The 27521-nt window shown below is 45.5% G+C and overlaps 1 protein-coding gene across 2 annotated transcripts in view; it reads left to right on the plus strand.

Annotated features, from left to right (window-relative positions):
• Dnah2 (dynein axonemal heavy chain 2) overlaps positions 1-27521 on the plus strand; it is a 104450-nt gene that overhangs the window by 64041 nt on the left and 12888 nt on the right. For both annotated transcript variants that reach the window (XM_076869827.1, XM_076869826.1), the window contains exons 45-73: positions 255-407; positions 611-702; positions 1030-1228; positions 1375-1599; positions 2678-2782; positions 3893-4081; positions 4278-4363; positions 4498-4628; positions 4786-4935; positions 5250-5417; positions 5669-5829; positions 6095-6234; positions 8101-8233; positions 8329-8468; positions 10704-10914; positions 11116-11232; positions 11397-11538; positions 12182-12351; positions 12484-12600; positions 22604-22768; positions 23287-23412; positions 23550-23698; positions 23772-23838; positions 23962-24112; positions 24360-24508; positions 24688-24821; positions 24965-25109; positions 25255-25454; positions 26963-27089. In XM_076869827.1, the coding sequence (XP_076725942.1) occupies positions 255-407; positions 611-702; positions 1030-1228; positions 1375-1599; positions 2678-2782; positions 3893-4081; positions 4278-4363; positions 4498-4628; positions 4786-4935; positions 5250-5417; positions 5669-5829; positions 6095-6234; positions 8101-8233; positions 8329-8468; positions 10704-10914; positions 11116-11232; positions 11397-11538; positions 12182-12351; positions 12484-12600; positions 22604-22768; positions 23287-23412; positions 23550-23698; positions 23772-23838; positions 23962-24112; positions 24360-24508; positions 24688-24821; positions 24965-25109; positions 25255-25454; positions 26963-27089 (4242 nt within the window). The remainder of the gene's footprint in view (positions 1-254; positions 408-610; positions 703-1029; positions 1229-1374; positions 1600-2677; positions 2783-3892; positions 4082-4277; positions 4364-4497; positions 4629-4785; positions 4936-5249; positions 5418-5668; positions 5830-6094; positions 6235-8100; positions 8234-8328; positions 8469-10703; positions 10915-11115; positions 11233-11396; positions 11539-12181; positions 12352-12483; positions 12601-22603; positions 22769-23286; positions 23413-23549; positions 23699-23771; positions 23839-23961; positions 24113-24359; positions 24509-24687; positions 24822-24964; positions 25110-25254; positions 25455-26962; positions 27090-27521) is intronic.

Here is a 27521-nt window from a genome sequence, read left to right on the forward strand (position 1 = left end):
GTGCTTCTCCAGTGCAGGTCTGGTATGACCAGATGACAGTTGTGTTGTTATGACTTGTCACAGAGGAAGCTCCAGGCAGCTGCAGGGAGCTTGAGATTTATCTGAAATGTTTCAGTAGTTGTAGATTAATACACACATTTGGAAGACAATATGTGGTTTTCCAACTAGAACCAGGAACGGAGGAAGGCTCTAGGCCTTCATGATGATCCCTCGGTCTCTCATATAGGAGTGTCCTCTAATCTTCTTCCACTCAGATGAACCCAGCTGATAGTGAATACTATGTGACTATGGTAGAGATGACATTTGTGTTCAGTATGATCTGGTCTGTGTGTGCCTCTGTGGATGAGGAGGGCCGCAAAAAGATTGACAGTTACCTCCGGGAAGTTGAAGGCTCCTTTCCCAATAAGGTCAGTGCCCTCAAACCCAGCTGTCCTATTTGTCCCATTTTTATCGAACCCACTAACATTTCTGATCCTCAGACTCTGCCTGATCTTCTGATGGTGGACCCAGCTCTATTTCCCTCAGCCCCTGAGCATTTTGTGAGCCATGTCTCTGGACTGGGGAGGGCTAGAGGAAAGCTTTGGTAACCAGACACACATGCCCTCCTTAGGACACAGTGTACGAGTATTTTGTGAACCCCAAGATACGGAGTTGGACATCATTTGAAGATAAGCTCCCTAAGAGTTGGCGCTATGCTCCAAAGTAAGAGCATGGTCTGGGGGATGCAGAGGGACCCCAGGCTGCAGTTGGTGGGAGATGTTGCAAGAGTGATGGGGTCCAGGAGCAACAGTGAGGCATAGAAGGACAGGTGTGCCAGAGAGAGATGACTCTTGAGTAGAGGAAGCAGCATTTAGAGGACTTGGGACGGGGTCTTTAAGGAAGATGCCTCTCTCCAGGCTTCACAGGAGGCAGGATTAGTGACCAGACCATGGTGACACTGGAGGAAGATAAATACTGGGGGGAAGAATAGAATGGGAGCTGCAAAGAAGTGAATGATCCTTGAGACACAGTTCCCATTTCTTTGGCTAGCATCCCCTTCTATAAGATCATGGTGCCCACCGTTGATACTGTTCGTTACAATTACCTGGTAAGCACCTTGGTGGCCAACCAGAATCCTGTTCTGCTGGTGGGTCCTGTGGGGACCGGAAAGACCTCCATAGCCCAGAGCGTTCTGCAGTCCTTGCCCCCGAGCCAGTGGACAGTGCTCATTGTCAACATGTCTGCACAGGTGTGTTGGGGATCCCAGGCCACCAGCTCCCTGAGCTCTCTCTGCCTTTTACCTTCCCCTGGGATCCAATTGCCTGGTTGACACTCCTCTCTGACCCCATATTTCTCCTGGAGGATTCAAGCACCCATTTTATGCCTTTCCACCAGACCACATCCAACAACGTGCAGAACATCATTGAGAGCAGGGTGGAGAAGCGAACCAAGGGTGTCTATGTGCCATTTGGGGGCAAAAGCTTGATCACTTTTATGGATGAGCTAAATATGCCAGCTAAGGACACTTTTGGGTCCCAGCCACCCCTGGAGCTGATTCGTCTCTGGATTGACTATGGCTTCTGGTATGATCGCTCCAAGCAGACCATCAAGTACATTCGAGTAAGTATCTGACAAATTGTGCTCAGGTCTTTGTTCCCTCCTGTGACAGGCTCAGTCTCCACTCCCTTGGGACCCCAGGCTCTAATCCTCTAACTCTGTATTCCTTCTTACACAGGGGTACCCTGCATTTTCTCCCATGAAATTCTGAGTATATTGTTTGTTTCTCTTTCTTTAATCAATGGACAGTACCCATTCAGTTCTGATTTGGGGGTTGCCCATTCACCTGGCACTCAGGGTTAAAAAATCTGCCTAATAATATATTCATGTGTTTCTGAGAATACCCACACATGCACACCCACATGTGTGTGTAAACATATACAGTTTAAAAACAAAAAAAAAGATCTATAAGACATAATGAAAATGTTTTACTTACCTGAATTTTGTAATTTGCGTACATTGATTTTAATGATGAAATAAAGGCAAATATGTTATTTTAATAATTCTAAAAGAAAATTTCCCCAACGTCTTCTTTCTCTGGATCTTTCCTGCCCACATTACTCCATGCTTCTCCCTCCTTACTCTGTCCCTGTCCCTCTTCCCTCAATTTCCTATCTTCTTCTCCACTCCTTTTTTATCCTCTCTATTTTTTCTTTTGGTTATTTAAATTTAAAATGTTTTTTTTGGGGCGGGGGAAGTACCAGGGATTGAACTCAGGGGCACTCAACCACTGAGCCACATCCACAGCCCTATTTTATATTATATTTAAAGACAGGGTCTCACTGAGTTGCTTAGCCCCTTACCTTTGCTGAGGCTGGCTTTGAACTTGCGATCCTCCTGCCTCAGCCTCCTGAGCCGCTGGGACTATAGGCATGTGACACCATGCCCAGCTAAAAAGTTTTAATTGACACATATAATTATACATATTTATAGGATATAGTGTGACATTTTGATATTTATATACAATGTGTAATGATCAGATCAGGGAAATTGGCATATCCATCACTTCAAACATTTATCATGTGCGTTGGGAACATTTAAAATCCTCTGTCCTAGTCTTTTGAAGCATCCTCCCTATTTCTGTGCCTCATCTCATCCTCTCTTCCCCCTGTCTCTGCCCAATCTTGTCTTTGCTGTATAGGACATGTTTCTGATGGCTGCCATGGGCCCTCCTGGCGGTGGACGGACTGTCATCTCCCCAAGGCTTCAGAGTCGTTTCAACATTATCAACATGACCTTCCCCACAGTGAGGCGATAGTGGGGGCTGCCACAAGGGGGACTGTACAGTACAAAACCATCCCTGTACTAGAGAATGAGGGAGCAGATCGAGGACAGGGCTAAGGAGCTCTGAGCAGAGTTGCATTCAGGGAGCTGTGACACAGGCAGGTGGGGCCCTTGCTGGTCTTCTGAGCCAGGAGAGCTATAGGATGGAGTGCGGCTTACTGGCTCTGGAGTATGGATCCTTGTGGCCCCAATGGGCAGAGAAAGCCTGGGGGCCCAAATAGACTTAGGAAAGTAGATCCTGCAAAGCTGAGAGCTGAAAGCAGCACCAGGATTAGGGTGAGGCATGAGGTGGGTGAGGCACTCACCTCACTGCAGAATTTAAGGGGCACCAAAACTGAAACAAACAAAAAGTAAGCCTCAAGAGAAATAACATTTAATGCAAAGTGTGTGTGTGTGTGTGTGTGTATGTGTGTGTGTGTGTTCGGTACTGGGCATTGACTCCCGGGGTTCCTACCACTGAGCTACATCTCCAGCCTTTTTTATTTTTTATTTTGAAACAGGGTCTCACTACGTTGCCTAGCATTCTGAGAAGCTGGGATTACAGGAGTGTGCTACCATGTCTAGCAATATTTGTAAAAACATTAAAATTAATACCAAAAAATCATGATGAAGATACTGAAATTTTATATAAATACAAGATCAGCACAATGTAGTGCTTAGCCATAGTGAAGCCTGAGGCAAAAGGAGAAATCCATAATACTGATCCAGTCTTTATTTAGAAGATTTGTATTTATTCATCATGGAGATTTGCATAATTTTTGATTTTTAAATATTGTACTAAATTTCCTCCCTCTCTCTCTTTTTTCTTTGTGGTGCTAGGGATCAAACCAGGGCCCTGTGCATGCTAGGCAAGCATTCTACCACTGAGCTACACCCTTAACCCAAGATTCATTTCTCTTGATTTTAGAGTTTCTAATTTCCTTTTTTTTTTTTTGGTAGTTGTTGTTGTTCTGTTTTGTTTTGGTGCCCCCTTAAATTCTGCCCATATAGCAAGCCGTGTACTGCCTCATTCTGCTCCAATCCTGACCGTAGGCCAGAAGCCTTGGAAAGTGAGTCTGAGGTCTCTTTCTAGGAGTCCCAGATCATCCGCATATTTGGCACCATGATCAACCAGAAGCTTCAGGACTTTGAGGAAGAGGTGAAACCCATTGGGAACGTGGTGACAGAGGCCACCCTGGATGTGTACAATACGGTGGTACAGCGCTTCCTGCCCACACCTGCCAAGATTCATTACCTCTTTAACCTTCGAGATATCTCTAAGGTAAACATCAATCTGATCTTGCCTCTTTTATCTCCTTGTAGATATATCTTCTCAAAATAAGCCTTGGAACTTCATAGCAAACTGAACACTCAAAGCCACCCCTTCCTAAAATGCCATGTTCTCTACCCTTGAAGCCAAAACTCCTACAGGGAATCTGTTTCCTCCCTCCACCCCAACAGTCACTTCTCTTCTCCAGGTATTCCAGGGCATGCTTAGAGCCAACAAGGACTTCCACGATACCAAGTCCAGCATCACACGACTCTGGATTCATGAATGTTTCAGGTGACAGGAGTGTGTCAGATTTAGGCTTCCTCAACCTTGCTCCTAACCCCTTCCTTCACCTCTGCCCAACTCTCCCTTCCCCAGGGCCATTCTCTTCCTTAGTCTCAGATCTCATCCCAGCTGCCTCCCAACAGAGTCTTCTCTGACCGACTGGTTGATACAACAGACATGGAAGCCTTTGTGGGCATCATAAGTGACAAACTTGGCTCCTTCTTTGACCTTACATTTCATAATCTCTGTCCCAACAAACGTCCTCCCATCTTTGGTGAGCTGGGAGCTGTGACTGTTGTAGGACTATAGTCTCAGGAGATTGGGGCTGGAGGGAGGGTCACAGGACATGGAGTCCTGATGCCTGAGAACCCTTAGGGGAACTCTGGGGAGGACCAGACACTGGTGACTGATGTCCTCTTCTCTTGGCCCAGGGGACTTCCTGAAGGAGCCCAAGGTCTACGAAGACCTGACAGATCTGTCGGTACTGAAGGCAGCCATGGAGACTGCATTAAATGAGTACAATCTGTCCCCCTCTGTTGTACCAATGCAGCTGGTGCTCTTCCGAGAGGCCATTGAACACGGTAAGCATTTGCTACCCCCAGGCCCTCACCCACTGTTCCAATTATAGGGAATTTCTAAGAAAATAGATTTTCCTTTCCAGGTCTCTCCCAAACTGGGTCCCAAAAGGTGCCCTGCTTCCTGGCCCCAGATGGCCTTTTGTTGATGGGTGTTTCATACACATTGAGAAGGTTAAAAGTTTCAATTGCTATCAGGTGTTCTGACACCTCTTGGCTCATCCACTTCCAGTTTTATGGCTTTTTTTATCCCTAGCCAGGGGCTTGGAGGTCCTCTTTGAGTTTTTCAGTCAATTCATTGCCTTCACCTTGGTCCCCAGTCACACGGATCGTGCGGGTGATTGGACAGCCTCGGGGCAACATGCTCTTGGTGGGCATTGGAGGCAGTGGACGCCAGAGTCTAGCCCGCTTGGCCTCATCCATGTGTGATTACGACACCTTCCAGATTGAGGTCACCAAACATTATCGGAAGCAAGAGTTCCGAGATGGTACTGAACAGTTGGGTTTCTGAAACAAAGGAGGGTTGGGGCTTGGAATGATAAATGAGATGCTTCAGTGCCTGCAATGACAAGAGGGAGAGAGGAAAGCGCCCGGCTTCTGTGTGTTGGGTACAGGATAGTGTTGTGTGTGCTGTGGGCTGGGGAAGGGTTCCTGAATGTCAGAAAAGGAATCAAGGGCAGAATAGGGAATCAGAAGTGAGTCTGGTCCCTCTCCTCTTCTCCTTCCCTCATCTGGCTAGATATCAAGTGTCTGTATCGCCAGGCTGGGATAGAGCTCAAGACCACGTCCTTCCTTTTTGTGGACACCCAAATTGCTGATGAATCCTTCCTAGAAGACATAAACAACATCCTCAGCTCAGGCGAGGTCCCTAATCTCTACAAGCCTGATGAATTTGAGGAGGTATGATGCTTTCCACACCAGTTGGGTTTTTGGTCTTCCTAATTAATCCCTGAGGAACTGTAGATCCAGAATATGCCTTTGGCAACCCCCACCATCCATTTTATGGGCAGGAGATTAAAGGATGGTTCCTCTTCAGTCATCTTCCCCAAGGAATGATGACTGGGAGGGGCTACTTTAACCTCCACCCCTGATCAGTCCAGCCTAATCCGCTGCCCACTGATGCTGCCATGGATTTCAGCCTTCTGACCCTGTGTGTCTCCTCCAGATCCAGACACAGATCATAGATCAGGCCCGGGCAGAGCAAGTGCCTGAGTCCTCAGACAGCCTCTTCGCCTACTTCATCGAGCGTGTGCGGAACAACCTGCACATTGTGCTCTGCCTCAGCCCTGTGGGGGACCCCTTCAGGTAATTCCTCTTATAAACTTCTTCTCTTATAATCCCAGTACTCCTCACGTGGTCTCCTTCCCTCTTTTGGCCTTCCATGCCTTCTGGAAGTTAAGGTCATGAATAGCAGTATGCTCTCCCACCTGGCTCCACCCCATCTCCTTTCCATAGACTGTGCCTTCTTTCAGGAAATCCCCATGGCTGAGATGGGAGTTCTTCATCCCTTTTGTTAATTATTATTAAATTAATTAATAATAATTAATTGTTATTAATTTATTAATAATAAATTTTATTAATTTGGTTGGTGATTAAAACTTTTTTTGATTAGTTGTTTTTAATGTTTAAATGTATGTGTGTGCGTACTTAAACACACACACACACACACATTGCCAGGCATGGTGGGGCACACCTATAATTCCAGTGACTCTGGAAGCTGAAGCAGGAGGATGACAAATTCCAGGCCAGTCTCATCAACTTATTGAGACCTTGTCTCAAATTAAAAATAAAAAGGTGTGGGGATGTAGCTCAGTAGTAAAACACCCCTGGGTTCAATCCCCAGTGTTAGAAAGAAAAAAAGAAGAAAGAAAGGGAGGGAGATAGGAGGGAGAGAAAAAAGGCACAAGTATATAAAGACAATTTGGGTTACTGTTTTTTTGTTTTTCTTTTGTAGCAGTATGAATTGGTACTGGGATTGAACCCAGAGGTACTCTACTACTGAGCCACATCCCCAGCCCTTTTTAGTTTTTATTTTGAGACAGGGTCTCACTAAGTTGCTTAAGCTGACTTTGAACTTGCAATCCTCCTTCCTCAGCCTCCTGAGTCACAATGATTATAGATACCCAATTTTAAAATTTTTTTTTAGTTTTCAATGGACCTTTATTTTATTTATTGATACATGGTGCTAAGAATCGAACCCAGTGCCTCACACATGCTAGACAAGCACTCTGCCACTGAGCCACACCCCAGCCCTAGATACCCATTTGTGCTTTTAATATTATGGTATATGGTGTAGTGATCATGTGCTAAGTGCTATGCTAAGTATTTTGCACGTGTTACTTGTTGAATCCCCCAACAGCCTTAGTTTGTATTATTATGCCCCTTTTAGCAATGAGGAAATTGATGTTCAAAGAGGCTAGATAGATATTTGCTCAAGATTCACGCCTAGCAAGAGTGGATCCAGGTCTTTCTGGCCCCAGAGCCTGTTTCTTTCTTTTCTTCTTCTCCGTTTCCTTTTCCTCCTCCTCCTTTCTTTCTTTCCTCCTTTCTTTCTTTCCTCTTCTCTTCTCTTCTCTTCTCTTCTCTTCTCTTCTCTTCTCTTCTCTCTCTCTCTCTCTCTCTCTCTCTCTCTCTCTCTCTCTTTCTTTCTTTTTTTGATACCAGGGATTGAACTCAGGGGCCCTAAACCACTAAGCCACATCCCTGGCTCTATTTTGTGTTTTATTTAGAGACAGGGTCTCACTGAGTGGCTTAGTACCTTGATTTTTGCTGAGGCTGGTTTTGAACCCACAATACTCGTGCCTCAGCCTCCCAAGCCGCTGAGACTACAGGCGTGCACCACTGTGCCTGGCTCTTTCTTTCTTTCTTTCGAGACAGGGTCTCACTAAGTTGCTTAGGGTCTGGCTAAGATGCTGAGGCTGGCCTTGAACTTGGCAATTCTCCTATCTCAGTCTCCTGAGTCACTGGGATTATAGGTGTGCATTATAGCACCTGACTCAGAGCCTGTTTCTAAATGCTATGCTGAACTAGCTCTGAGGGGACAAAATTTGCAAGAGGATAGGTGTTTAAGTTCCTGGAAAGCAAGGGGATATTGTTCAGCTTTAAAGCTAGGAGCTGGAGGCTACATTGCAAATAGGCTTGATTGTCTCTAAAAAACCCTTCCTTCCTCAGGAACTGGATCCGTCAGTACCCAGCCTTGGTAAATGGTACAACCATCAACTGGTTCTCAGAGTGGCCCCAAGAGGCCCTGCTAGAGGTGGCTGAGAAGTACCTCGTGGGAGTCGACCTGGGGACACAGGAGAATGTGAGTCTCTCCTCCTCCTCTCTCATTATACCCCTGACCTGCCTCCCACTTCGCCTCCATCTCTTTTGTCTTTCATTCTCTGTTCTTGGCCTCAGATCCACAGGAAGGTGGCCTGGATCTTTGTCACTATGCACTGGTCAGTGGCTAGGTATTCTCAGAAGATGCTGTTGGAACTGCGGAGATACAACTATGTCACACCCACCAACTACCTGGAACTGGTGTCTGGATACAAGAAGTATGAAGAAGAGCAGGCGGTGGAGGGCCAGGAGCCTTATGAGGGAAACTGGCAAAGTGATGTCATAGGAAATATTCAGGAACTGGCCAAGGGGACCAGCTTGGGGACCTGGGGGCCAAGATGGGATGATCAGATGCAAAGGGTCTTAGTTCTGCTCCAGAAGTTAATATGAGAGAGAGGTGGGGCTTAGATGGGAGGGGCTGCTGCTAGAGTGCCCTGGTTGTGTTCCTCAGGCTCTGAACCCTCTCTACATCCTCTCTGCCTTTATTTTCTGGACAATGTTTCTCGTTTTCTGAACATGATATGATTGGAATATTGCTACTATATACCTAGTCTTTTCACCTCTGCCTTTGATGTCTTCTAGACTTGCTGCCTGCATGGGACAGGCCACAAAAACAAACTATGTTCCCTCCTACACTCAACACAGTACTTTACAACTGACTCCAGATTGCACTGGGTTTCCCCCTATACCTAGCAGTTTTCCAGTGGACACAGGCTGGAGGCGGGGGTCTTACAATCCAGCTCAGTCTTGATGCTGTCTACCTGCAATTAGAGTCAGATCCTACAGGTTAAGATCTCAGTCCCACAAAACTGTTCCTTACTTCATATGCCAGTCCCAAGCCTCAGGTTGTTTTCACCTCTGCTTCTTACCAGCTGACTCTAAATCATGGCTTCCCTGACCTCCTAGCATGGCTCAGAGAACTCGGGAATTTGCTACGTGGGATATTTTTATTGGTGCATTATAATTATACATAATACAAAGTATATTTTAAAGGATATGTGTGAACATAGGGTGAGGTTCTGAAGGAACTGGAACACAGGAGCATCTGTCCACATGGAGCCAGGGCACATCACCCTCCCAGTACATGGATGTTCACCAGCCTGATAGCTCTCTGAGCCCTCCCTCTTGGGTTTTATGGAGGCTTCAATTCATAGCCAGGACTGATTAACTCATTGGCCACTGGTGATCATCTCAACCTTCAGCCCCTCTCCACTTGGAGGCCAGGGGGTGAGGCTGGAAGTTCCAATCTTCTAATCACAGGATTGGTTCCCTGGCAGCCAGCCCCTAACCTGAGGCTCTCCACAAGCCCCCAGTTCATCTCACTAGCATACAAAAGACACATTACATTGAAGAGTCCAAGGGTTTTAGAAGCTGTATGCCATATGGACTATATAAATATATATCTTATTTTAAAGCACAATATCATACCAAAGTTCCCAACAGTTTTATATTTATTAAGTTGCTGAGTGTCTTTTCATATACAAAGCACAATAATTTGCATTGAAGAATATGATAAATGTAAAAGAAAAACCCACCCATTTATTGGATTCAATATTTTAATTAAGGTGAAAAAAAGCCTTTTTTTTATGGTTCTTGGATTTAATCCAAGGGTACTTTACCACTGAGCTATACCCCGCAGCCTCCCACATGGCAGGGATTATAGGTGTGCACCACCATGCCTGTCTAGAAAAAAAGTTATTTGTAATAATGTAATAATGATAGTCAATTCATTCACTCATTTACTGTATATTTTTGAGCACCTACTATATGTTAGGCACTATTTTAGATACTTGTAAGATGCCAGAGATCCTGCCATCTCTGGGGACATAGGCTTACATTCTACCTTCTGTTTTCTATTTGTCATTCATTATGATAAGCCCTTTGGCTACATTTTTATCTAGTCAAGAGAATACCCATGAAGTTATTTTTTTGCCCTGAAGAATGTCGAAAACTTTTTGAATGAGTTGTCCACCTTTAAAATTTGAGACACTTTGAAAAAATCCAGATTTCTAGATTCTCTTTAAACATCAGAAATGGTGGCAATCCTGGGCTCCCATTCATTTCCATTGCGGGGGTCGGGGACAGGTTGGAGTGAGGAATGACTGCTCCCTTTGGGGGATTCATGTTTTCTGGTTCACTGCAGCTCACCTGCCTACTGCATACTGGGGAACAGGGGGAGATTCTCAAAGAGAGAAAGTAGTGTGATGGAAATCATCTTTAACAGGCTAATTTTGAAAGTGGTATATAGAATAAATCAAAGGACAAGGAGACAGACTGGTTGGGAAGCTGTTGGCAACCATCCAGGCAGGAAATGATAAGAAACCGGGTGGTGGGGTTGATGGTAGCAACAGAAAAATAACAGGGTCCAAGACACACAGGAAAGGAAGATTATGTAAGCACCCCTTCCTGGGACCCCAGCTTTTCCACATACCTTATCCCGCTCTCACCCCCAGGCTGCTGGGAGAAAAAAGGCAGGAGCTACTGGACCAAATCAATAAGCTGCGGACGGGATTGTCTAAGATTGATGAAACTAGGGAAAAGGTGGAAGTGATGTCCTTGGAGCTGGAAGAGGCCAAGAGAAAGGTGGCTGAGTTCCAGAAGCAGTGTGAGGAGTACCTAGTCATCATTGTGCAACAGAAGCGGGAAGCAGATGAACAGCAGAAGGTCCCAGCCCTGCCCCTTATGCCCCATTCCTCCAGGGTCCTCTGGAAAGAGGCTTTGGAGTCCCCATCAGTGGCTGCACTAGGGAATACTCCTTCCACGTTGGAAATTTTGTTTAGCTTTCTCTTTCACCCTTCCTACCCAGTCACCCCTACCTTTCCCCAAAGCAAAGACAAGACCCCCTGGTTCTCTTTTTATCCTTAGGCTGTAACAGCCAACAGTGAGAAGATTGCTATTGAGGAAGTCAAGTGTCAGCAGCTGGCTGACAATGCCCAGAAGGATCTAGAGGAGGCATTGCCTGCTCTGGAAGAGGCCATGCGGGTACCAGGGACTGGTGCCAAGATGGGTGCTGGGAGTGGGATAGAGGCTGGCCTTTGTCTCAAAGTCCCTGGGAAAGTAGGAAGAAGTGGTTCCTCAGTTAGGCCCTGTATCTTACTGCCCGAGTTGACTCTGGCCCAGGTCCCTGAGAGAACCCCTTTTCCCAGGCCCTGGAATCTTTGAACAAGAAGGATATAGGCGAGATCAAGTCTTACGGACGGCCCCCTGCCCAAGTGGAGATAGTGATGCAGGCGGTCATGATTCTTCGGGGCAATGAGCCCACATGGGCAGAGGCCAAGCGGCAGCTAGGTAAGCAAGAGAACCACAAGGCAATTGGCTTCTGTTCACCCAGTGTTCATTTATCCACTGCTGTGCATCAGAAAGAGCAATTAATGAGGCATCATAGACCCTCAAGGGCATAGAGTGAAAGAGGAAAGAGAAGATGTAAATATCAGTTAGGATTCTTTGGTTATAAGTAAAAGAAACAGCTATCTTACTATAAACAAACAACAACAAAAAGATTGTCATAAAAAATATAGGAATGTATTGCAGAATCCAAGAACAGGAATATCTTTGGCACCCCCCTCCTTCACCCCAAGGGGACAAGAATCAGGGAAGGAGAAATAGACTTTTTTCATTCAGTGGTTTTTTTTTTTTTTTCTGCCTTGGAAGAAAATGCAAACCACATAGAAAGAATGGTGTGTAGGCCTCAGTGTTTTAAAGGTAAATGATGGGAGATAAGGCTGGGGAGACTGTGGTGGCCCTAGGGGCTGCGAGGTTACTAGACAAGGGAGCAAGGTCAGAGACGTGAACTAGGGAGGAGGTCAGATATCTTGGCCTTGGGAACTGAGCCCAGGAGAAGCCTGGCTATGCCTAAGCAGTGGTAGTAAAGCATGACACTGAGGATGAGGTTGGGCCTCCTGCTGAGGCCCTTACATCTGTCACCCCACAGGGGAACAGAACTTCATCAAGTCCCTGATCAACTTTGATAAAGACAATATCTCAGATAAAGTGCTGAAGAAGATTGGGGCCTACTGTGCCCAGCCTGACTTCCAACCTGACATCATTGGCCGTGTCGCCCTGGCCGCCAAGTCCCTTTGCATGTGGGTGCGGGCCATGGAGGTGAGCTGTGGTTGAGGTGGCTGGAGGCAGGCCCTGAAGAAAGCTGGGGGAGCAGCACACCCAGACAGAGGGAGTCTCCCCTGTGTGTGAGTGGGTTGGTGGGCGACCCTCAGCCTGATTCTCTCCCTGCAGCTTTATGGGCGGCTGTATAGGGTGGTGGAGCCCAAGAGGATCCGAATGAATGCTGCCCTAGCCCAGCTTCAGGAGAAGCAAGCTGCCCTTGCTGAGGCCCAGGAGAAGCTGCGGGAGGTGAGCCTCACTCCTGTTTTTTCCACAGGTGTCTCTCACTCTGATTTCTGGAACACTTCCCCATCTGATTCCACCCCGCTCTCCTGTGACCTGTGTTTTCCCAGTCCTGTCCCCCTCCCACTATATGCCCTGTTTACATTGGGCTGCCTCTGGCTCAGAAAGCTGAGCCAGTTGCAGTGTTGAAAAGGCTCAAAGGGCACTGTCACCCAGGAAGTCCTTTTAGAGATCCACTTGGAATCACTGGTCTCTGTCACAGTGTTTGGAGATGGGCCCTGGGTTATTGACTGATAAAATCTGTAGGGAAAATCAGTCTTTGCCTGGAAAAGAATGGAAGGGGGGGGGGGAGAGAGAGAGAGAGAGAGAGAGAGAGAGAGAGAGAGAGAGAGAGAGAACCATTGCCATGCCCCTGGCACATGTGAGGATACCTGTGCCTGTGCTTGGGTAGGGCTGTGGCTGTGCCAGATGCCAAGGGGATTAGACAACCCTGACGGTGATTTCCTACAAGATGTACAGACAAGTAACTCTCAAACCAGGCAGAATGGTCAAATACTTTTACCAAAGTAATTCAAGCCTGCTGTGATAGTATACATCTATAATCCCAACTACCTGGGGGGCTGGGGCAGGAGGATCCCAAGTTCAAGGCTCCAGGGGCTGCAAGGGCTATACCTTCATTTATGTAACCATTCTGCTTTGATGGACAAGATTGTTTCCAATCTTTTGATCTTCACTATCCTCTAATTTTGTTGATGCTATCTTTATAACATTTTTAAAATATTTTTAGTTGTAGATGGACACAATACCTTTATTTTTATGGAGTGCTGAGGATCAAACCCAGTACCTCACACATGCTAGGCAAGCACTACCACCCACAATCCCAGCCCCTATATACACATTTAAAGTTTTTGTATAATGGAAGCTGGTCATACACTTTCAAATACTTCAAAACATTTGGAAAACATCTGATCCAACTTTCTCAAATGGGCTGACCAGCCCAAGGCTTAGTAAGACTAAGCACCTTGCCCAGGTCCCTGGCTATTTCCTGACAGAGTAGGGGTTCGACCTCGTGTTTCCAACTCCATGGCACACTGCCCAGGGTTTGTTCCTGTCTTTTATTGCAGTAGGTGTCTTTACTGTCAGAAGTAGAGCTCCCCTTAGGCCTCTTCTGGTCCTGCCTGTGCAGAGAACCCTACCAGGCCAGGTAAACAGGCTTGTGTCTGTACCTGCTCCTCCACTGCTCCATTCCTGCTGCCACTGGCCCCTCCCGACCTCTCAGGAAGCCTTCACTCTTTTTACTCTCTCTTTTCCGAGAGTGAATAGTCACAGGTGTGGCAATTTCACTTGGAAAAGTTTCTCATTCAGATGAATCATATCCTGGGCTAAGTAATTAGGGGTTGTTCCCTTTACATGTGAAAAGATGAGAGCTCTGAAGTAAACTGCCAACAGTTCATTCACTGGACAAGCACTCAGGGTTAGGTCTCTTGGTGGAAGATCCATTTACACCCAAGAATCCCTAATTGATAAGAGTATGCAGACAGGAGATCTGGGCGCAGTGGTATGTACCTGTTGAACTAGCTACTTGGGAGGCTGAGGCAGGAGGATCACTTGAGCTCAGGGATTCAAGGCCAGCCTGGGCAACATAGCAAGAATCCATCTCAAAACAAAATAGAACAAAACAAAAAGAGTAGGCAGACAGAACCTAATGTTCTCCCCATTACTGATAAAAGGCTGTGTAGTTTAAGAACCAAATGCATCTTTTAGCAGAACCTCAGATCTAGGACTGTGCCAATACTAGAGCCCCACCCCAGGCCCATCAAGTAATAATCCCTGGAAGAGCCTAGGAATCTGCATTTTAAGAGCTTCCCTGTTAGAGCCAACTAGGGATGGAAGGCCAGTACACAGTGCTAGGGCCCCCCTAGACTACATATCAATGCCAATCCTGAATGAACAGTTAATACTTACTTGTTTGGGGTCATGAAAATATATTTTCCCCAATTAAAAAAAAATTTAGTTGTATATGGACACAGTACCTTTATTTTATTTTTATGTGGTGCCAGGGATTGAACCCAGTGCCTCACGCATGCTAGGCGAGCGCTCTACCACTAAGCCACAAACCCAGGCCCCCAATTTTTAAAAAATAATTCAGTCCTTTATTTTAACTGTATGACACTTTACAAAACTACTTTCACTTGTTGTTGTTTTACCAAACCTATTGGGACCCCCTGGTGTTGAGGATCTCACAGAGATACAAGTTCCGCAGGCTTTGCTTCAATCTGCAAAGACTACCATGCTTGAAAGCTGAGAGAATTGTGTTTATTACAGAGTCCGAGAGCATGTGTGTGGTAAGGGTTCCATCTGCATTCTCTACAGCAGTTCTCCCCTGTTAATGCTCAAGGTCTTCCCTTTGAATAAATAAAGAAGCCTTCAATTTTATGAAGGTAGTAAGTCTTGGTTAAATACTAAGCACCTTATTTCCCCTCTTGAGTCCAAACACACACAAGTAACAACGTAATGAAGACAGTGAAAAATCTACACGCCTTTAGTCCTGCATGTACTAGCTGGCAGACTTTTTGCACAATACTGAATCGCACCAAATCTCCATTTCCTCATCTCCAAAATAGGTTTATCATGATAGATTTCTTCTTCATGACGTTATGAGATTTTATTTAAATTCCATGATAACCCATGTGTAATATTTGCACTAAATAAATAAATGGTAGCTATTATGATCATCAATATTACAGATTACAATATGCCAGGCCTCTGAATGCTCTAAAGCTTTTGTATTAGATATGGTCTAATCTGCTGTCTTACATTGAAACTTTGAATTTAATTCCAGATGTCATTTGCCCAGGGAAGGGCTAATAAATAATAAATAAACATACTATTTTGTTTAAGATTGGGGAGGTTACAGTCCCCAAATGCCCAAGCCCAATTTTGATACGCAGCAAGGGTTACAAACACTGGCTTAGAGATTGCCCGGAAGGCTCTGAGATGGATCAGAACAGGATCTTAATCTACTTCAAGGCAACTGTAGCCCCAGCGTTGAAAATTCACTTTCATTTCTATTTTCTATTCCAAATTATGTTTGGTCACATGGTTCAACATAGTATATCCAGAGGTTGGCAGTATGACTAAATGACAACATTAAAGCAGCAAATCTAATATTCTGTCCATTGGCACCTAAATGACCTAACCCTGCTTCTACCTCATCAGCAGTAACAGGCTGTAGTTCTATATTGTTGCTCTAGCGGTCTTTATCCTGAGATTTCCCCTTCTGTGTTAAGGTCACCCTTAATATTTCTTCCCTTTGCCCAGGTCAAAGTGATCCAAGCCCAGTTTCCTTAAAGCTGCCCTGCTTCAAACTGTGCTGCCTCTGTAGAAGCAGCACTCATCTGTGAACAAAGCCGCAGTCCCCTGCCAAGGTCAAAATAACACATGGTTGGCATAAAGCCTTCTGCTCTGGCTACGTGGTTAAAGGTCAACCCCATATGATCTCATACAAGCCTTACAAACCACTTTAGTCCAGACAACTGTGCATACCTACAAATTCTAGCCCCAAGCAAATCTTCTCAGTGAGTTTTTTATTTTCTGGTTTGCAGATATATTCTTGAGAAGATCCAATAACTGGTAGCCAGGTTCTATGCCTCGGTTCTAAACAAATTGAGAAACAGTTTGATAGCACATGATAGCATGTGCCTGTAGTTCCAGTTACTCAGGGAGACTGAGGCAGGAGTGTCACCTGGGCCCAAGAGTCTGGGGCCAACTTGGGCAAGATTCCATTTTAAAACAAAAAATAAGTAAAGAAAAAAAAAAAAGTTTGGCCAAAATGTCCCCTTTATGAGGTGGCTCAAGCGGTAGCGCGCTCGTCTGGCATGCGTGCAGCCCGGGTTCGATTCTCAGCACCATGTACAAACAAAGATGTTGTGTCCGCCGATAATTAAAAAAAATAAATATTAAAAATTCTCTCTCTCTCTCTCTCTCTCTCTCTCCCCTCTCTCACTCTCTCTTAAAAAAAAATGTCCCCTTTATAACCTGTAGGGACACAAGTTGAAGGATATAATATCTGTAGGCAAGTGGCCCCACTGGTAGTAGCCCCAAATTTTAGATGGAATTTCCTGATCTTAGGCAGTGCTGAGCTGGGCAGGCCCCCCACACCCTGATGGAGCTGAGGGGAACTTGTAATTTCTGTGTTCTGCTCATTCCTAAAATGAAACTGAGTTTATTTGAATATCCTTAGTTTATTCTTCCCCGTTTCAATTAAAGCAGTCCTATCCCTTTCCTGGAGAAGGTGTAAGTGAGTAAAAGGGTGGAAGAAGTCTTCCATTAAGCAAGGGAACACGATAAAAAATTGTAACAAGCTGGGTGTGGTGGCACACACCTGTGATCCCAGTGACTCAGAGAGGCAGGAGCGTTGTAAGTTCAAGGCCAGACTGGGCAACTTATGGAGACCCTGTTTCAAAAAGGAAAAAGGACCTGGGGTTCAGCTCAGAGGTAGGGCTCGATCCCCAGTAAAAAATCAGTACTCCATGCTTATCTCCAAGCTGGTTACAAAGGTTGAATGTCACAATGCCATTACAAAAACAAACAAAATATGATCCCAGAGAAGGGAAAACATTACATCAGTTTACAGAGAAGAATGCAAACTTAATCTAATTGGTACCATCAGAATGAAGAAATCATATACACAAAACAAGAATTGGGATGGTAAGAGGGAAAGTCCAAACAGAGAGAAAGAAAGATTTGTGGGAAAAATTTCCCCGCACAGTGCAGGGGATGGAACCCAGGGCCTTTGTACATGCCAGTCAAGTGCTCTACTACTGAGTTATATCCCCAACCCCTATGGGATATTTTAATATTATTGAAGTATGACATCCAAAAGAAGAGTGGCAAAATAGTGCCAACGAATATAGTATAAAAAGATAGAAAATATGATAGGGATATGAGAAACAATCCAACCAGTGAGAATTTCTGAAAGAAAAATACAGAATCAAGGGTAACATACAAATATTTAGCAATCGGTTTGATGTGTACATGACTGATTCAAGTATACCTGGGTCAGAAGCAACTGAGTCAGACACTAGTGCTCAGCATCTGGACATCTGCTCAGGTCATGATACCATCAACACTGCTTGTGACATTCAACTTTTGGAATCTGCCTGGAGACAAAACATGAGGACTCATCTTAGACTCTGAAAGTAGGTGTGGTCAACCCTGACAATGTAAAAATGAAAGTATAGCTGAAAAAGTTGAAGCGGGTGCAGGGGTTGGTGAGGGAAAGAATAGGCAATACTTCTTCTGAAGCTGAAGGTTTTTTTTTTTTTTCTTAATATGTACGTGTGTGTGTGTATGTGTGTATTTTTAGTTGTAGATGGACACAATACCTTTATTTATTTATTTTTATGTGGTGCTGAGGATTGAATCCAGGGCCTCACACATACAAGGCAAATGCTCTACCACTGAGCTACAATCCTAGCCCCAAGGGTTTTGTGATGCTGGGGACTAAAACCAGGGCCTTGTGCATACTAAGCACACACTATACCACTGAGCTATATTACCAACCCCATAAACTGAAGTTTTTTTGTATTTTTGTAACAGGGATTGAACCCAGGGACACTTAACCACTGAGCCATATCCCCATCCCTTTTTTGTATTTTTTAAATTTAGAGACAGGGTCTTGCTAAGTTGCTTAAGGCCTCGCCGCTACGTTTCTGAGGCTGGCTTTGAACTCGTGTGATCCTCTTGCCTCATCCTCTTGAGCCACTGGAATTATAGGCATGTACCACCATGCCCAGATAAACTGAAGTTTTAAATGTTATTTAAAGTGAAAAAGGTAACCAGTAGAAACCAGGTATGGTGGTGCATGCCAAGCCCAGCTACTGGGAATGCTGAGGTAGGAGATTACAAGTTCTAGGCTAGCCTAGGCAACTTAGCAAGACCCTGTCTCAAAAAAATAAAAAGGACTAGGATTTTACCTCTGGGGTAAAGCAGCCCTAGGATCAATCTCTAGTACCAAAATAAATAAATAAATAAGGCTGGGAATGGGGACTGGGGCTGTAGCTCAGTAGCAGAGCACTTTCCTCACACGTGTGAAGCACTGGGTTCAATCCTTAGCACCACATAAAAATAAAGAAAGAAAGAAAGAAAGATATTGTGTCTATCTACTAGAAAATACTTGAGGAAAAAAAAAAAAGCTGTGAATGTAACTCAGTGGTAGAGTGTCCCTGAGTTCAAATCCCCAGTACTGGTGGGAGAAGAAAAGATAACCAGTAGAAGAACTAAAAATATTAGTAAAGGGAAAGGCGTAGTGGTATGGAGGTATAAGCCCCTGGGTTCAATAGTAGAAATTGATATGTGAGGAAAAGCAGTATTAAATATATCCTGTATGTATAGAAGACCTTTGGAAGGAGATAAAGAAGCGGGTTACATTGGCTGCCTCTAGTGAAGGGGTCTGGGTAGGTGGAAGGTAGGAACAAGATCGGGAGGAATACTTTCCTGGTCCTGATGTTCTTGTGCCTTTTGAATTTTTAAATTCCTATTCACAGAGTAAACAATTAAACGTAAAAAAAAAAAAGCAGTATAAAGATGTGGTTAGGCATGTTCAAGGATATTTATTATACAGCATGCTGAATAATAGTAGAAGGTTAGAAAAAGACAAATGTGTATCCATAGATTGGTTAACAAGTTATGGTTAGATCACAAGAATTTTTTTTTTTTTTTTTTTTTTTTTTTTTTTTTTGCAGCTGTTAAAAAGAATGAGGCAGGGGTGGGGGAGGGCATAGCTCAGTGGTGAGAGCAGCGCTTGCATAGAATGCACAAAGCCCTGGATTCTATCCCTAGCACTGAAAAAACAAATGAAAACACCCCCAAAATAGTAAAGTAATCTGGGCACTGTGATCGGTCCATGTAATCCTAGTAACTCAGGAGGCTGAGGCAGGAGAATAGCAAGTCCAAGGCCAGCCTTTGCAAATTAGCAAGACTCTGTCTCAAAATAAAAATAAAGAGGGTGGGGATATAGCTCAGTGATAGAGCACCCCTGCATTCAATCCCCAGTACCACATTAAAAAGGGAAAAAAAGAGAATAAAATTAAAAAATAAAATAAAATAAAAAGGAGCCAAGTGCAGAACAGTGTCATAGTGTGTATTCTAATTTATTTAGAATTCCATCCATTTAAGTCTGGGCAGTGTGGGACATACCTGTAATCCCAGCCCCTCAAGAGGCTGAGGCAGAAGGATCCCAAATTCAAGCTAAGCCTCAGCAATTTAGGAAGGCCCTGTCTCTAAATTTATTTATTTGTGTTTGTGCTTATCTGGGCAATATGCTACAATCCACATTTATTCTCATATACAACAACCCAGACAAGGCTCCAGAGGGTTGAAACTCACTTGGTATCACTCCTTCCTCAGTTTCCTGAGGAGCTGGGATTACAGACACGTGCCACCATGCCCATTTCTTATAACAGGTTTTTCATTTTGTGTATATATATCTCATAAAAAAACCTAGAAAAGATAACAAGGCCACATGCAAACTAAACAACAAAATATAGAACTATCAAGTGGTATGGATGCCTCCCCAGAGACATATCTCCACAGGAAATCAAATTACTATCAGAATGTTGCTGATGAGAGTGGCCTTAGCACAGGGAGGGATCACATGATCCTGGTGACAGGCCTCTCAGTGCAAAAGCCACCAGATGCATGCTCCATCAGGGCTAGACCTGACATGTGTAGGGGACCAGGACACCCTCTACTGTGGGGGGCCCCCAGACAGCTGGCATTTCCTCTGAATGGTCCAGCTGACCATGCCCACTCTGGGTGATACTTTCTTTCTTTCTTTTTTCTTTCTTTCTTTTCTTTTTTTTTTTTTTTTGTAATGCTGGGGATTGAACTCTCATGCATGCTGGGTAAACAATCTACCACTGAGCTGTACCTCTTAGCCTAACACCTACCTACCTTTCTTTCTTTCTTTCTTTTTTTGACACAATACCTTTATTTTATTTATTTATTTTTACGTGGTGCAGAAGATCAAAATCCAGTGCCTCATAAGTGCTAGGCAAGCACTCTACCACTGAGCTACAACCCTAGCCCAGACACCTGACATTAATATCTTATAACTGACTGACACTGAGACTGAACCTATAGGCCTAGAGATGACATTTTGAATTTCCACTTTGTCTTAAAAAATATTTTTTGGAGAGCTGTTCATCCTCTTTCCAAGTGCTTGTGCTCCCCTACTGCTTGCTTATCTGGGCATTGTGCTACAATCCACATTTACTCTCATATATAACAACCCAGACAAGGCTCCAGAGGGTTGAAACTCATTTGGTATATCACTCAGTAAGAACTGCGTTATTTCTCCTTTATAATAGTGGAAATATTTCCAAGGTTGCAGGCTGATTCTCCCAGTGGGGAGGGGGGCACAACTGGGGAGGAAGCTAATGTTTATAGTATGCACTCAGTGTGTCACCCCACCTCCATGTTCCTCATGGCAAAAAAAGAGCAGGCAATACAGTCTGTACCCCGGCTCAGTGACAGCTGGCCATCAAGGCCCACACACAGGATCTTGAATAAGGCTGCACCAGTCCTTTGCTTTTGAATGAGGTGAAGGATTCAACCTTCCTAGTGGCCGTGGGTTGAGGCAGGCTTATCCAACATACACAGGTCTTCCCAGGTGCCCAGCTCTTGTGTGGGCAGGGCCTGAGACTTGGCTCTTTCTCTTGCCCAGACTTTCTCTTCTTAAGAGTTTGTTTCTAGCTTTTACTTCCTCTTTTAAGCTTCTTCCTGAGGTATAGCCTCTGGCATAGAGCAACAATTGTTTCTACACTATCTGAACCTAGCTTGCCAACCTATATAATGTGTTTTATCTATTTATTTATTTTAGTTGTAAATGGATATAGTATCCTTTTTTTTAAAACACCTTTATTTTTTTAATTGATTTATATGTAGTGCTGAGGATCCAACCCAGGGCTCTGCACTAGGCAAGTGCTCTACCACTGAGCCACAACCCCAGCCCAGATACAGTATCTTTTTTTTTTTTTTTTAAAGAAAGAGTGAGAGAGAGGGAGAGAGAGAGAGAATTTTAATATTTATTCTTTAGTATTTGGCGGACACAACATCTTTGTCTGTATGTGGTGCTGAGGATCGAACCCGGGCCGCACGCATGCCAGACGAGCGCGCTACCACTTGAACCACATCCCCAGCCCAAGATACAGTATCTTTTTATGTCTTTATTTTTATGTGGTGCTGAGGATAGAACCCTGTGCCTCACATGTGTGAGGCAAGTGCTCTGCCCATGTGGTTTATTTTATTTTATTTTTTAAGACTTCAGGAATAGTTCATTTATTTTCAAATAGTTTTTGGCAGTAACAATTTTTATATCTATCATTGATTTATTAGGAGATAGACATTTCTTTCAACATGTTCATATTATTTTAAACCTTTATAATTATAACTCAGAGAAAAAAATTATTATGCTTATTTTATTTTTAAATTTTTTTTCTATTGATTTTATTATTTTTTTAAATACACAAGAACAGTGGAATGCATTACAATCCTTATTATAGATATATAGCACAATTTTTCATATCTCTGTATATACCATGTGGTTTATTTTTATTTTGCAGTACTGGAGATGGATCTCAGGGCCTAGTGCATGCTAGGCAAGCACTTTACCACTGAGCATATCTCCAGTTTCTTCTGAGTTTTATCATGCTTCAAGAAGGTCTCTGTCCCATACCCAGCCTTGAGTTTTATTGCCCAAGTAGTTTCTGGGCTCTAGGACAGGGCAGTGGACAGAAGGGAAAGGAAACTATTATATTTCACTTACTCCTCACATCAGTCCTATTAGGGTAGTTATTATTATAATTGTCCATATGAGGGAAACTGAGATTCAAAGAGAGTACTTCACCCAAAGTCAGATGGCTACCAAGTGGCAGACATGATTTGAACTGGAACCATCTGGCCTTGAGCCCCAGCACTCCATGCTCTGTTCTCTAATCCCTCCAAGGTGGCAGAGAAGCTGGAGATGCTAAAGAAGCAGTACGATGAAAAGCTGGCACAGAAGGAGGAGCTTCGCAAGAAGTCTGAAGAGATGGAGCTCAAACTGGAGCGGGCCGGGATGTTGGTGTCTGGGTTGGCTGGTGAAAAGGCCCGATGGGAGGAGACAGCGAAGGTGAGATGGGTCACAGCACCAGGCTCCCCTTCTGCTCATCCTGCCCATTCCTAGAGATCCATCCCCTTACCTCTGAGGGACAGTTAGGGAAAACAAGGTCACCTGGGTGTAGAGAAATCCAAGAATAGGCGGGTGGGAGTCCTCCCCTCCCTCTCCTCACTTGTGGGGAAAATATGGAAGGAAAGGTGTTTAAACCTTTGGGGTCTGCTTCAGTGTTTGGACAGGGCTGAAAACACACAGAAGAACAGCCTGCTGCCCTGACAGACCACAGATATATGCCCTCTTGTCTCTACCTCTCTGTTGTTATCACCAGAGCGTAAACATGGCTGTCAGAGGTGGGAAACACCAAAGTGATTACAATCAGGCTAGAGATCTTCAGAGCACAAAAGTTTAAGGGAAGGAAAGAGTCTCTTTGATCTAGATGGGGTCCAGGGGAAAGTGTCTTCAAAAGCATTCCAAGTGTCTCCCAAAGGCCTGGGGCCCAGACGGTTTATACCTACCTCCCTACTGTCTGCCAGGGCCTGGAGGAGAACCTGGGATACCTGGTGGGAGACTGTCTCCTGGCAGCTGCCTTCCTGTCCTATATGGGACCCTTCTTGACTAACTACAGGGATGAGATTGTCAACCAAATCTGGATGAAGAAGGTGAGATGGGTGGGGCCTAGGTATGAAAGATAAATGAGCTCCTAGGGTAGGCTCTGGGAGCAGGGCCTCTGGGAATATTAAGAGGTATAGGGATACTGCTGGACTCAAGCTGAAGTTTGGGATTCTTCTCTCCCCAGATCTGGGAGCTTCAGGTTCCTTGCTCACCTAACTTTGCCATTGAGAACTTCCTGACCAATCCTACCAAAGTTCGGGACTGGAACATCCAGGGGTTGCCCTCAGATTCCTTCTCCACTGAGAATGGTATCATTGTTACCCGTGGCAACAGGTAAGGATGTCGTAAGGAGTGAGAAGCAGAGGAGGGACAGAGCCTATCTCCTAAATGACACTTCCTCCTTCAGGTGGGCCCTCATGATCGATCCTCAGGCCCAGGCCTTGAAATGGATTAAGAACATGGAGGGAAACCAGGTATAAAACTGGGGGGCTAATTGGGTCACCCCAATAGAATACCCTCCCAGGCCTCTTCCTGAGGTCCTCTGCTGGGACGTGGTATCCCTCAATGTTCGTTCCATCTTTCCCCTTTGTTTTTAGGGCCTGAGCGTCATTGACTTGCAGATGAGTGATTACCTTCGAGTCCTAGAAAAGGCCATCCAGTTTGGACACCCAGTGCTGCTTCAGAATGTGCAGGAATATCTGGACCCCACACTCAACCCTGTGCTCAACAAATCTGTAACTCGAATTGGTCAGATCCCAGGCTTAACTGTGGGCTTAGATTGTGGGACAAGTCCTAGAGAGCAGCCAAGTGGGACACTGGAGAGGAAAGGGTGGCTCCTTGGCTGTGTCTTCTACTTACTTGTCCCTTCGTACAAACAGGCTTGGACTGGGCCTTTAAAACAGGCTCAATTACTATCCCAGATGTTATTGGGAAATGGATCAGCTCATACCTGGTCATGTAGGACTCTTGTCCTTGACCCTTTTTGTGATTGCAGGTGGTCGGCTGCTGATGCGCATTGGTGACAAGGAGGTGGAATACAATCCCAATTTCCGTTTCTACATCACCACCAAGCTCTCCAATCCCCACTATAGCCCAGAGACCTCAGCCAAGACCACCATTGTCAACTTCGCTGTTAAAGAACAGGTGGATAAGAACTGATGCCCAGACTGATCTAGGATGAAGCAGGAAAGGCTGTAGAGTTTAGATGGAAGAAGCTCAGAGTAAAAGGCTATGCTTGAGTCTGGCAACTGAGGATGAGGGTCTTGGGAGGCATAAAGGGAAGAAAGGAGTGAGACCCTCACCATGAGTGCTGCTACTCCCAGGGACTGGAGGCTCAACTGCTGGGCATCGTGGTTCGGAAGGAGCGGCCTGAACTGGAGGAGCAGAAAGATTCCCTGGTTATCAATATCGCTGCTGGCAAGAGGAAGCTCAAGGAGCTGGAGGACGAGATCCTCCGGTGAGATCTTGCCCCTCCTGCCCACCGTCCCATTGATCTGTTCCCAGCTGGTCCTGCAAAGCTAGCATCCCAGAAGGATGATCCCCTTCTCTCCAGCTCAGTACCCAAACCCCTCAAACCATGTGCCCTTTGGCTTCCCCTAGGTTGTTGAATGAGGCTACAGGCTCCCTGCTAGATGACGTGCAGCTGGTGAACACCCTGCAGACATCCAAGATAACTGCTACTGAGGTGACAGAGCAGCTAGAGACCAGTGAGACCACGGAGATCAACATTGACATGGCCCGCGAGGTAGGCTCCAGCACCCTGCAGCTGCCCCTGGCAAGCCACCAAGAAGCAACTCTGATGATGTTGACTAAAGGCCCTTTTTCCTTCTCTGAGCCTCTGCTGCATGCCCTGCCCCTCTGTGACTCTGACTCTGTTCTTCCTGATGCAGGCTTACCGCCCGTGTGCTCAGCGGGCGTCAGTGCTGTTCTTTGTGCTCAATGACATGGGACGCATCGACCCCATGTACCAGTTCTCATTGGATGCCTATATCAGCCTCTTTATCCTCAGCATTGACAAGAGCCATCGAAGTACTAAGCTGGAGGACCGCATTGACTACCTGAATGATTATCACACCTACGCTGTCTACAGGTCTGATGGTCACATGAGCCAGGCAGGAGGCCAAGTGACTGCCTCTAATTCTTGTCCTTGGGCTATTTCTAGCAGAGTACTTTCCCAGGATACCTTCCATGTCCACTGTTCTCCTCTCCTTACCATTTTCCTGGGAAGCTCATCCATTAGAATCATCTATGGGTTGCTTGTTCAGTTTAATACCCTTAGCTCCCCATTGCACTTTGGATATGGATATACATCTGTCTACTATATCAGCACTTCTCTAATGCTAATGCACACATAAGGCACCAGGGGTCTTGTTAAAATACAAACTGGGATTCAGGAGATCTGTGACAGGGCCTGAGATTCTGCATCCCTATCAAACTCCCAGAGGAGCTGTTTCTTCTGGTCAGTTGATCACATTTTGAGCAGTAAAGTACTTGAATTCTCTACCTGGACATTCTATAGACCCCTCAAGTTCAACTTGTTTCAGATCAGACTCAAAATCTTCCCTCTTCCACCAGAGTCCTCATCTTTGAATGACACCAACACCCACCACCCAGTCATTCAAGCCAGAAATGAGGAATTGTTCTTGACTCTTCCCTCTCAAATCAGTCACCCAGTTCTGCTCATGAATATTTCTGCAAACCACTCCTCTGACCCACCTCATTCTCCCCATTGACTGTGATGGTTGGGCCTTGATGCAGGTCTTCATTATCTTCCTTTTTTAATTGAACAACAGTCCCCTAACAGGTATCCTGCCTTTCAATTTGTCCCTCTCCATGTGTCCTCTCAGAGCTGCCAGTGTGAGCCTTTCAAACACACAAATCCTTTGGTGATTGTCCCATCTCTGGTGGCCCACAAACCCTCTGTGGCCTGGCCTCTACCTGCCTCGGCCTCCCTCTTCCCCAGCTCACACCAACTGTCCTGGCACCACTGCCTGTTCCAGCCCCTGCCCCTGCCGCTGCCCCGTGCTCTTCTTACCCATTGGCTTTTGCCTATGCTCTCTGAGCTCTCCTGGGAGGGCTCACCTCTCTGCTTCTCTCACCACCCAATCAACCTGCTGCTCCCCATGTATCCACCAGATAAGGCGGGCGTCCCCATCCTGCATTCTCTTAACACCCCTGCCACCTCTTTATAGTGCTCTACACACCTTCCTTACAAATGGCTCCTGTGTCTCTGTGTCAGAGCAGGTGGCCTCCTGACTCTTCCATAACCCCCACAAGGACAGAAACAGAGGCTGACTCATCTTTGTCTTTAAGACTTAGCAGAGTGCCTGGCAGGACAGTGGCGGGGGGCGGGGGGATCAATATTTTGTTTCCTAATAAGAACTGAGTGCCTAATTACCAGTGAACTTTGGGAAAATCACGCCATCTCTCAAGGCCCATAGGGCCTGGCTGTTGCCAGGAGGTTCAGTTTAAGTTCTAAGGCCTTTCTTCTGCGTAAGGCTCTGTGTTCCTAGGATCTTTATTCAGTGAGCATTTGTGTTGGATATCCCATCTCCACTTCGCCCTACTCATTCCATCCTCCCTGTCCCCTTCTCCCAGGTACACCTGCCGCACCCTTTTTGAGCGCCACAAGCTACTATTCAGTTTTCACATGTGTGCCAAAATTCTGGAGACTTCTGGCAAGCTCAATATGGACGAATACAACTTCTTTCTGCGTGGGGGTGTGGTGAGTCGAGCAGAGGGCACATCTCAGCATGGGTGACCAAGGTTGGGGATGAGGGCAGGTGTGATGAGGACTCTGGACCCAGGGGGTCAGGCCCAAGCCTTCAGCATGTGAGCTGAGAAAAAACCATGCCAGGAGCAGGTGCCCAGTGAGTTCCCTGGGACTGTGGAGATGACTTGTCATGCCCACCTCTGACACATAGTATAGGCTGGGCCTTGGGGCACCTCTCACCTGTGATCCACCTCTCACTGTGATCTTGCCACTGTTTGCTGCCTCTCTGTCCACTCCTTTCCCAGTCTTAATTCCATGGTCACTATCACACTTGCAGTCATTTCCATCCTTTGTTCCTCTGTCTTTTGTGTTGTATATACTTGGCAAAACCACCACTATGCTAGATCTAGCTCCTCTTCCCTCTCTGACCCTGTGTAGCTGAGG

The sequence above is a fragment of the Callospermophilus lateralis genome, chromosome 11 (genome assembly GCF_048772815.1).
Source record: "Callospermophilus lateralis isolate mCalLat2 chromosome 11, mCalLat2.hap1, whole genome shotgun sequence".
NCBI lineage: Eukaryota > Metazoa > Chordata > Mammalia > Rodentia > Sciuridae > Callospermophilus > Callospermophilus lateralis.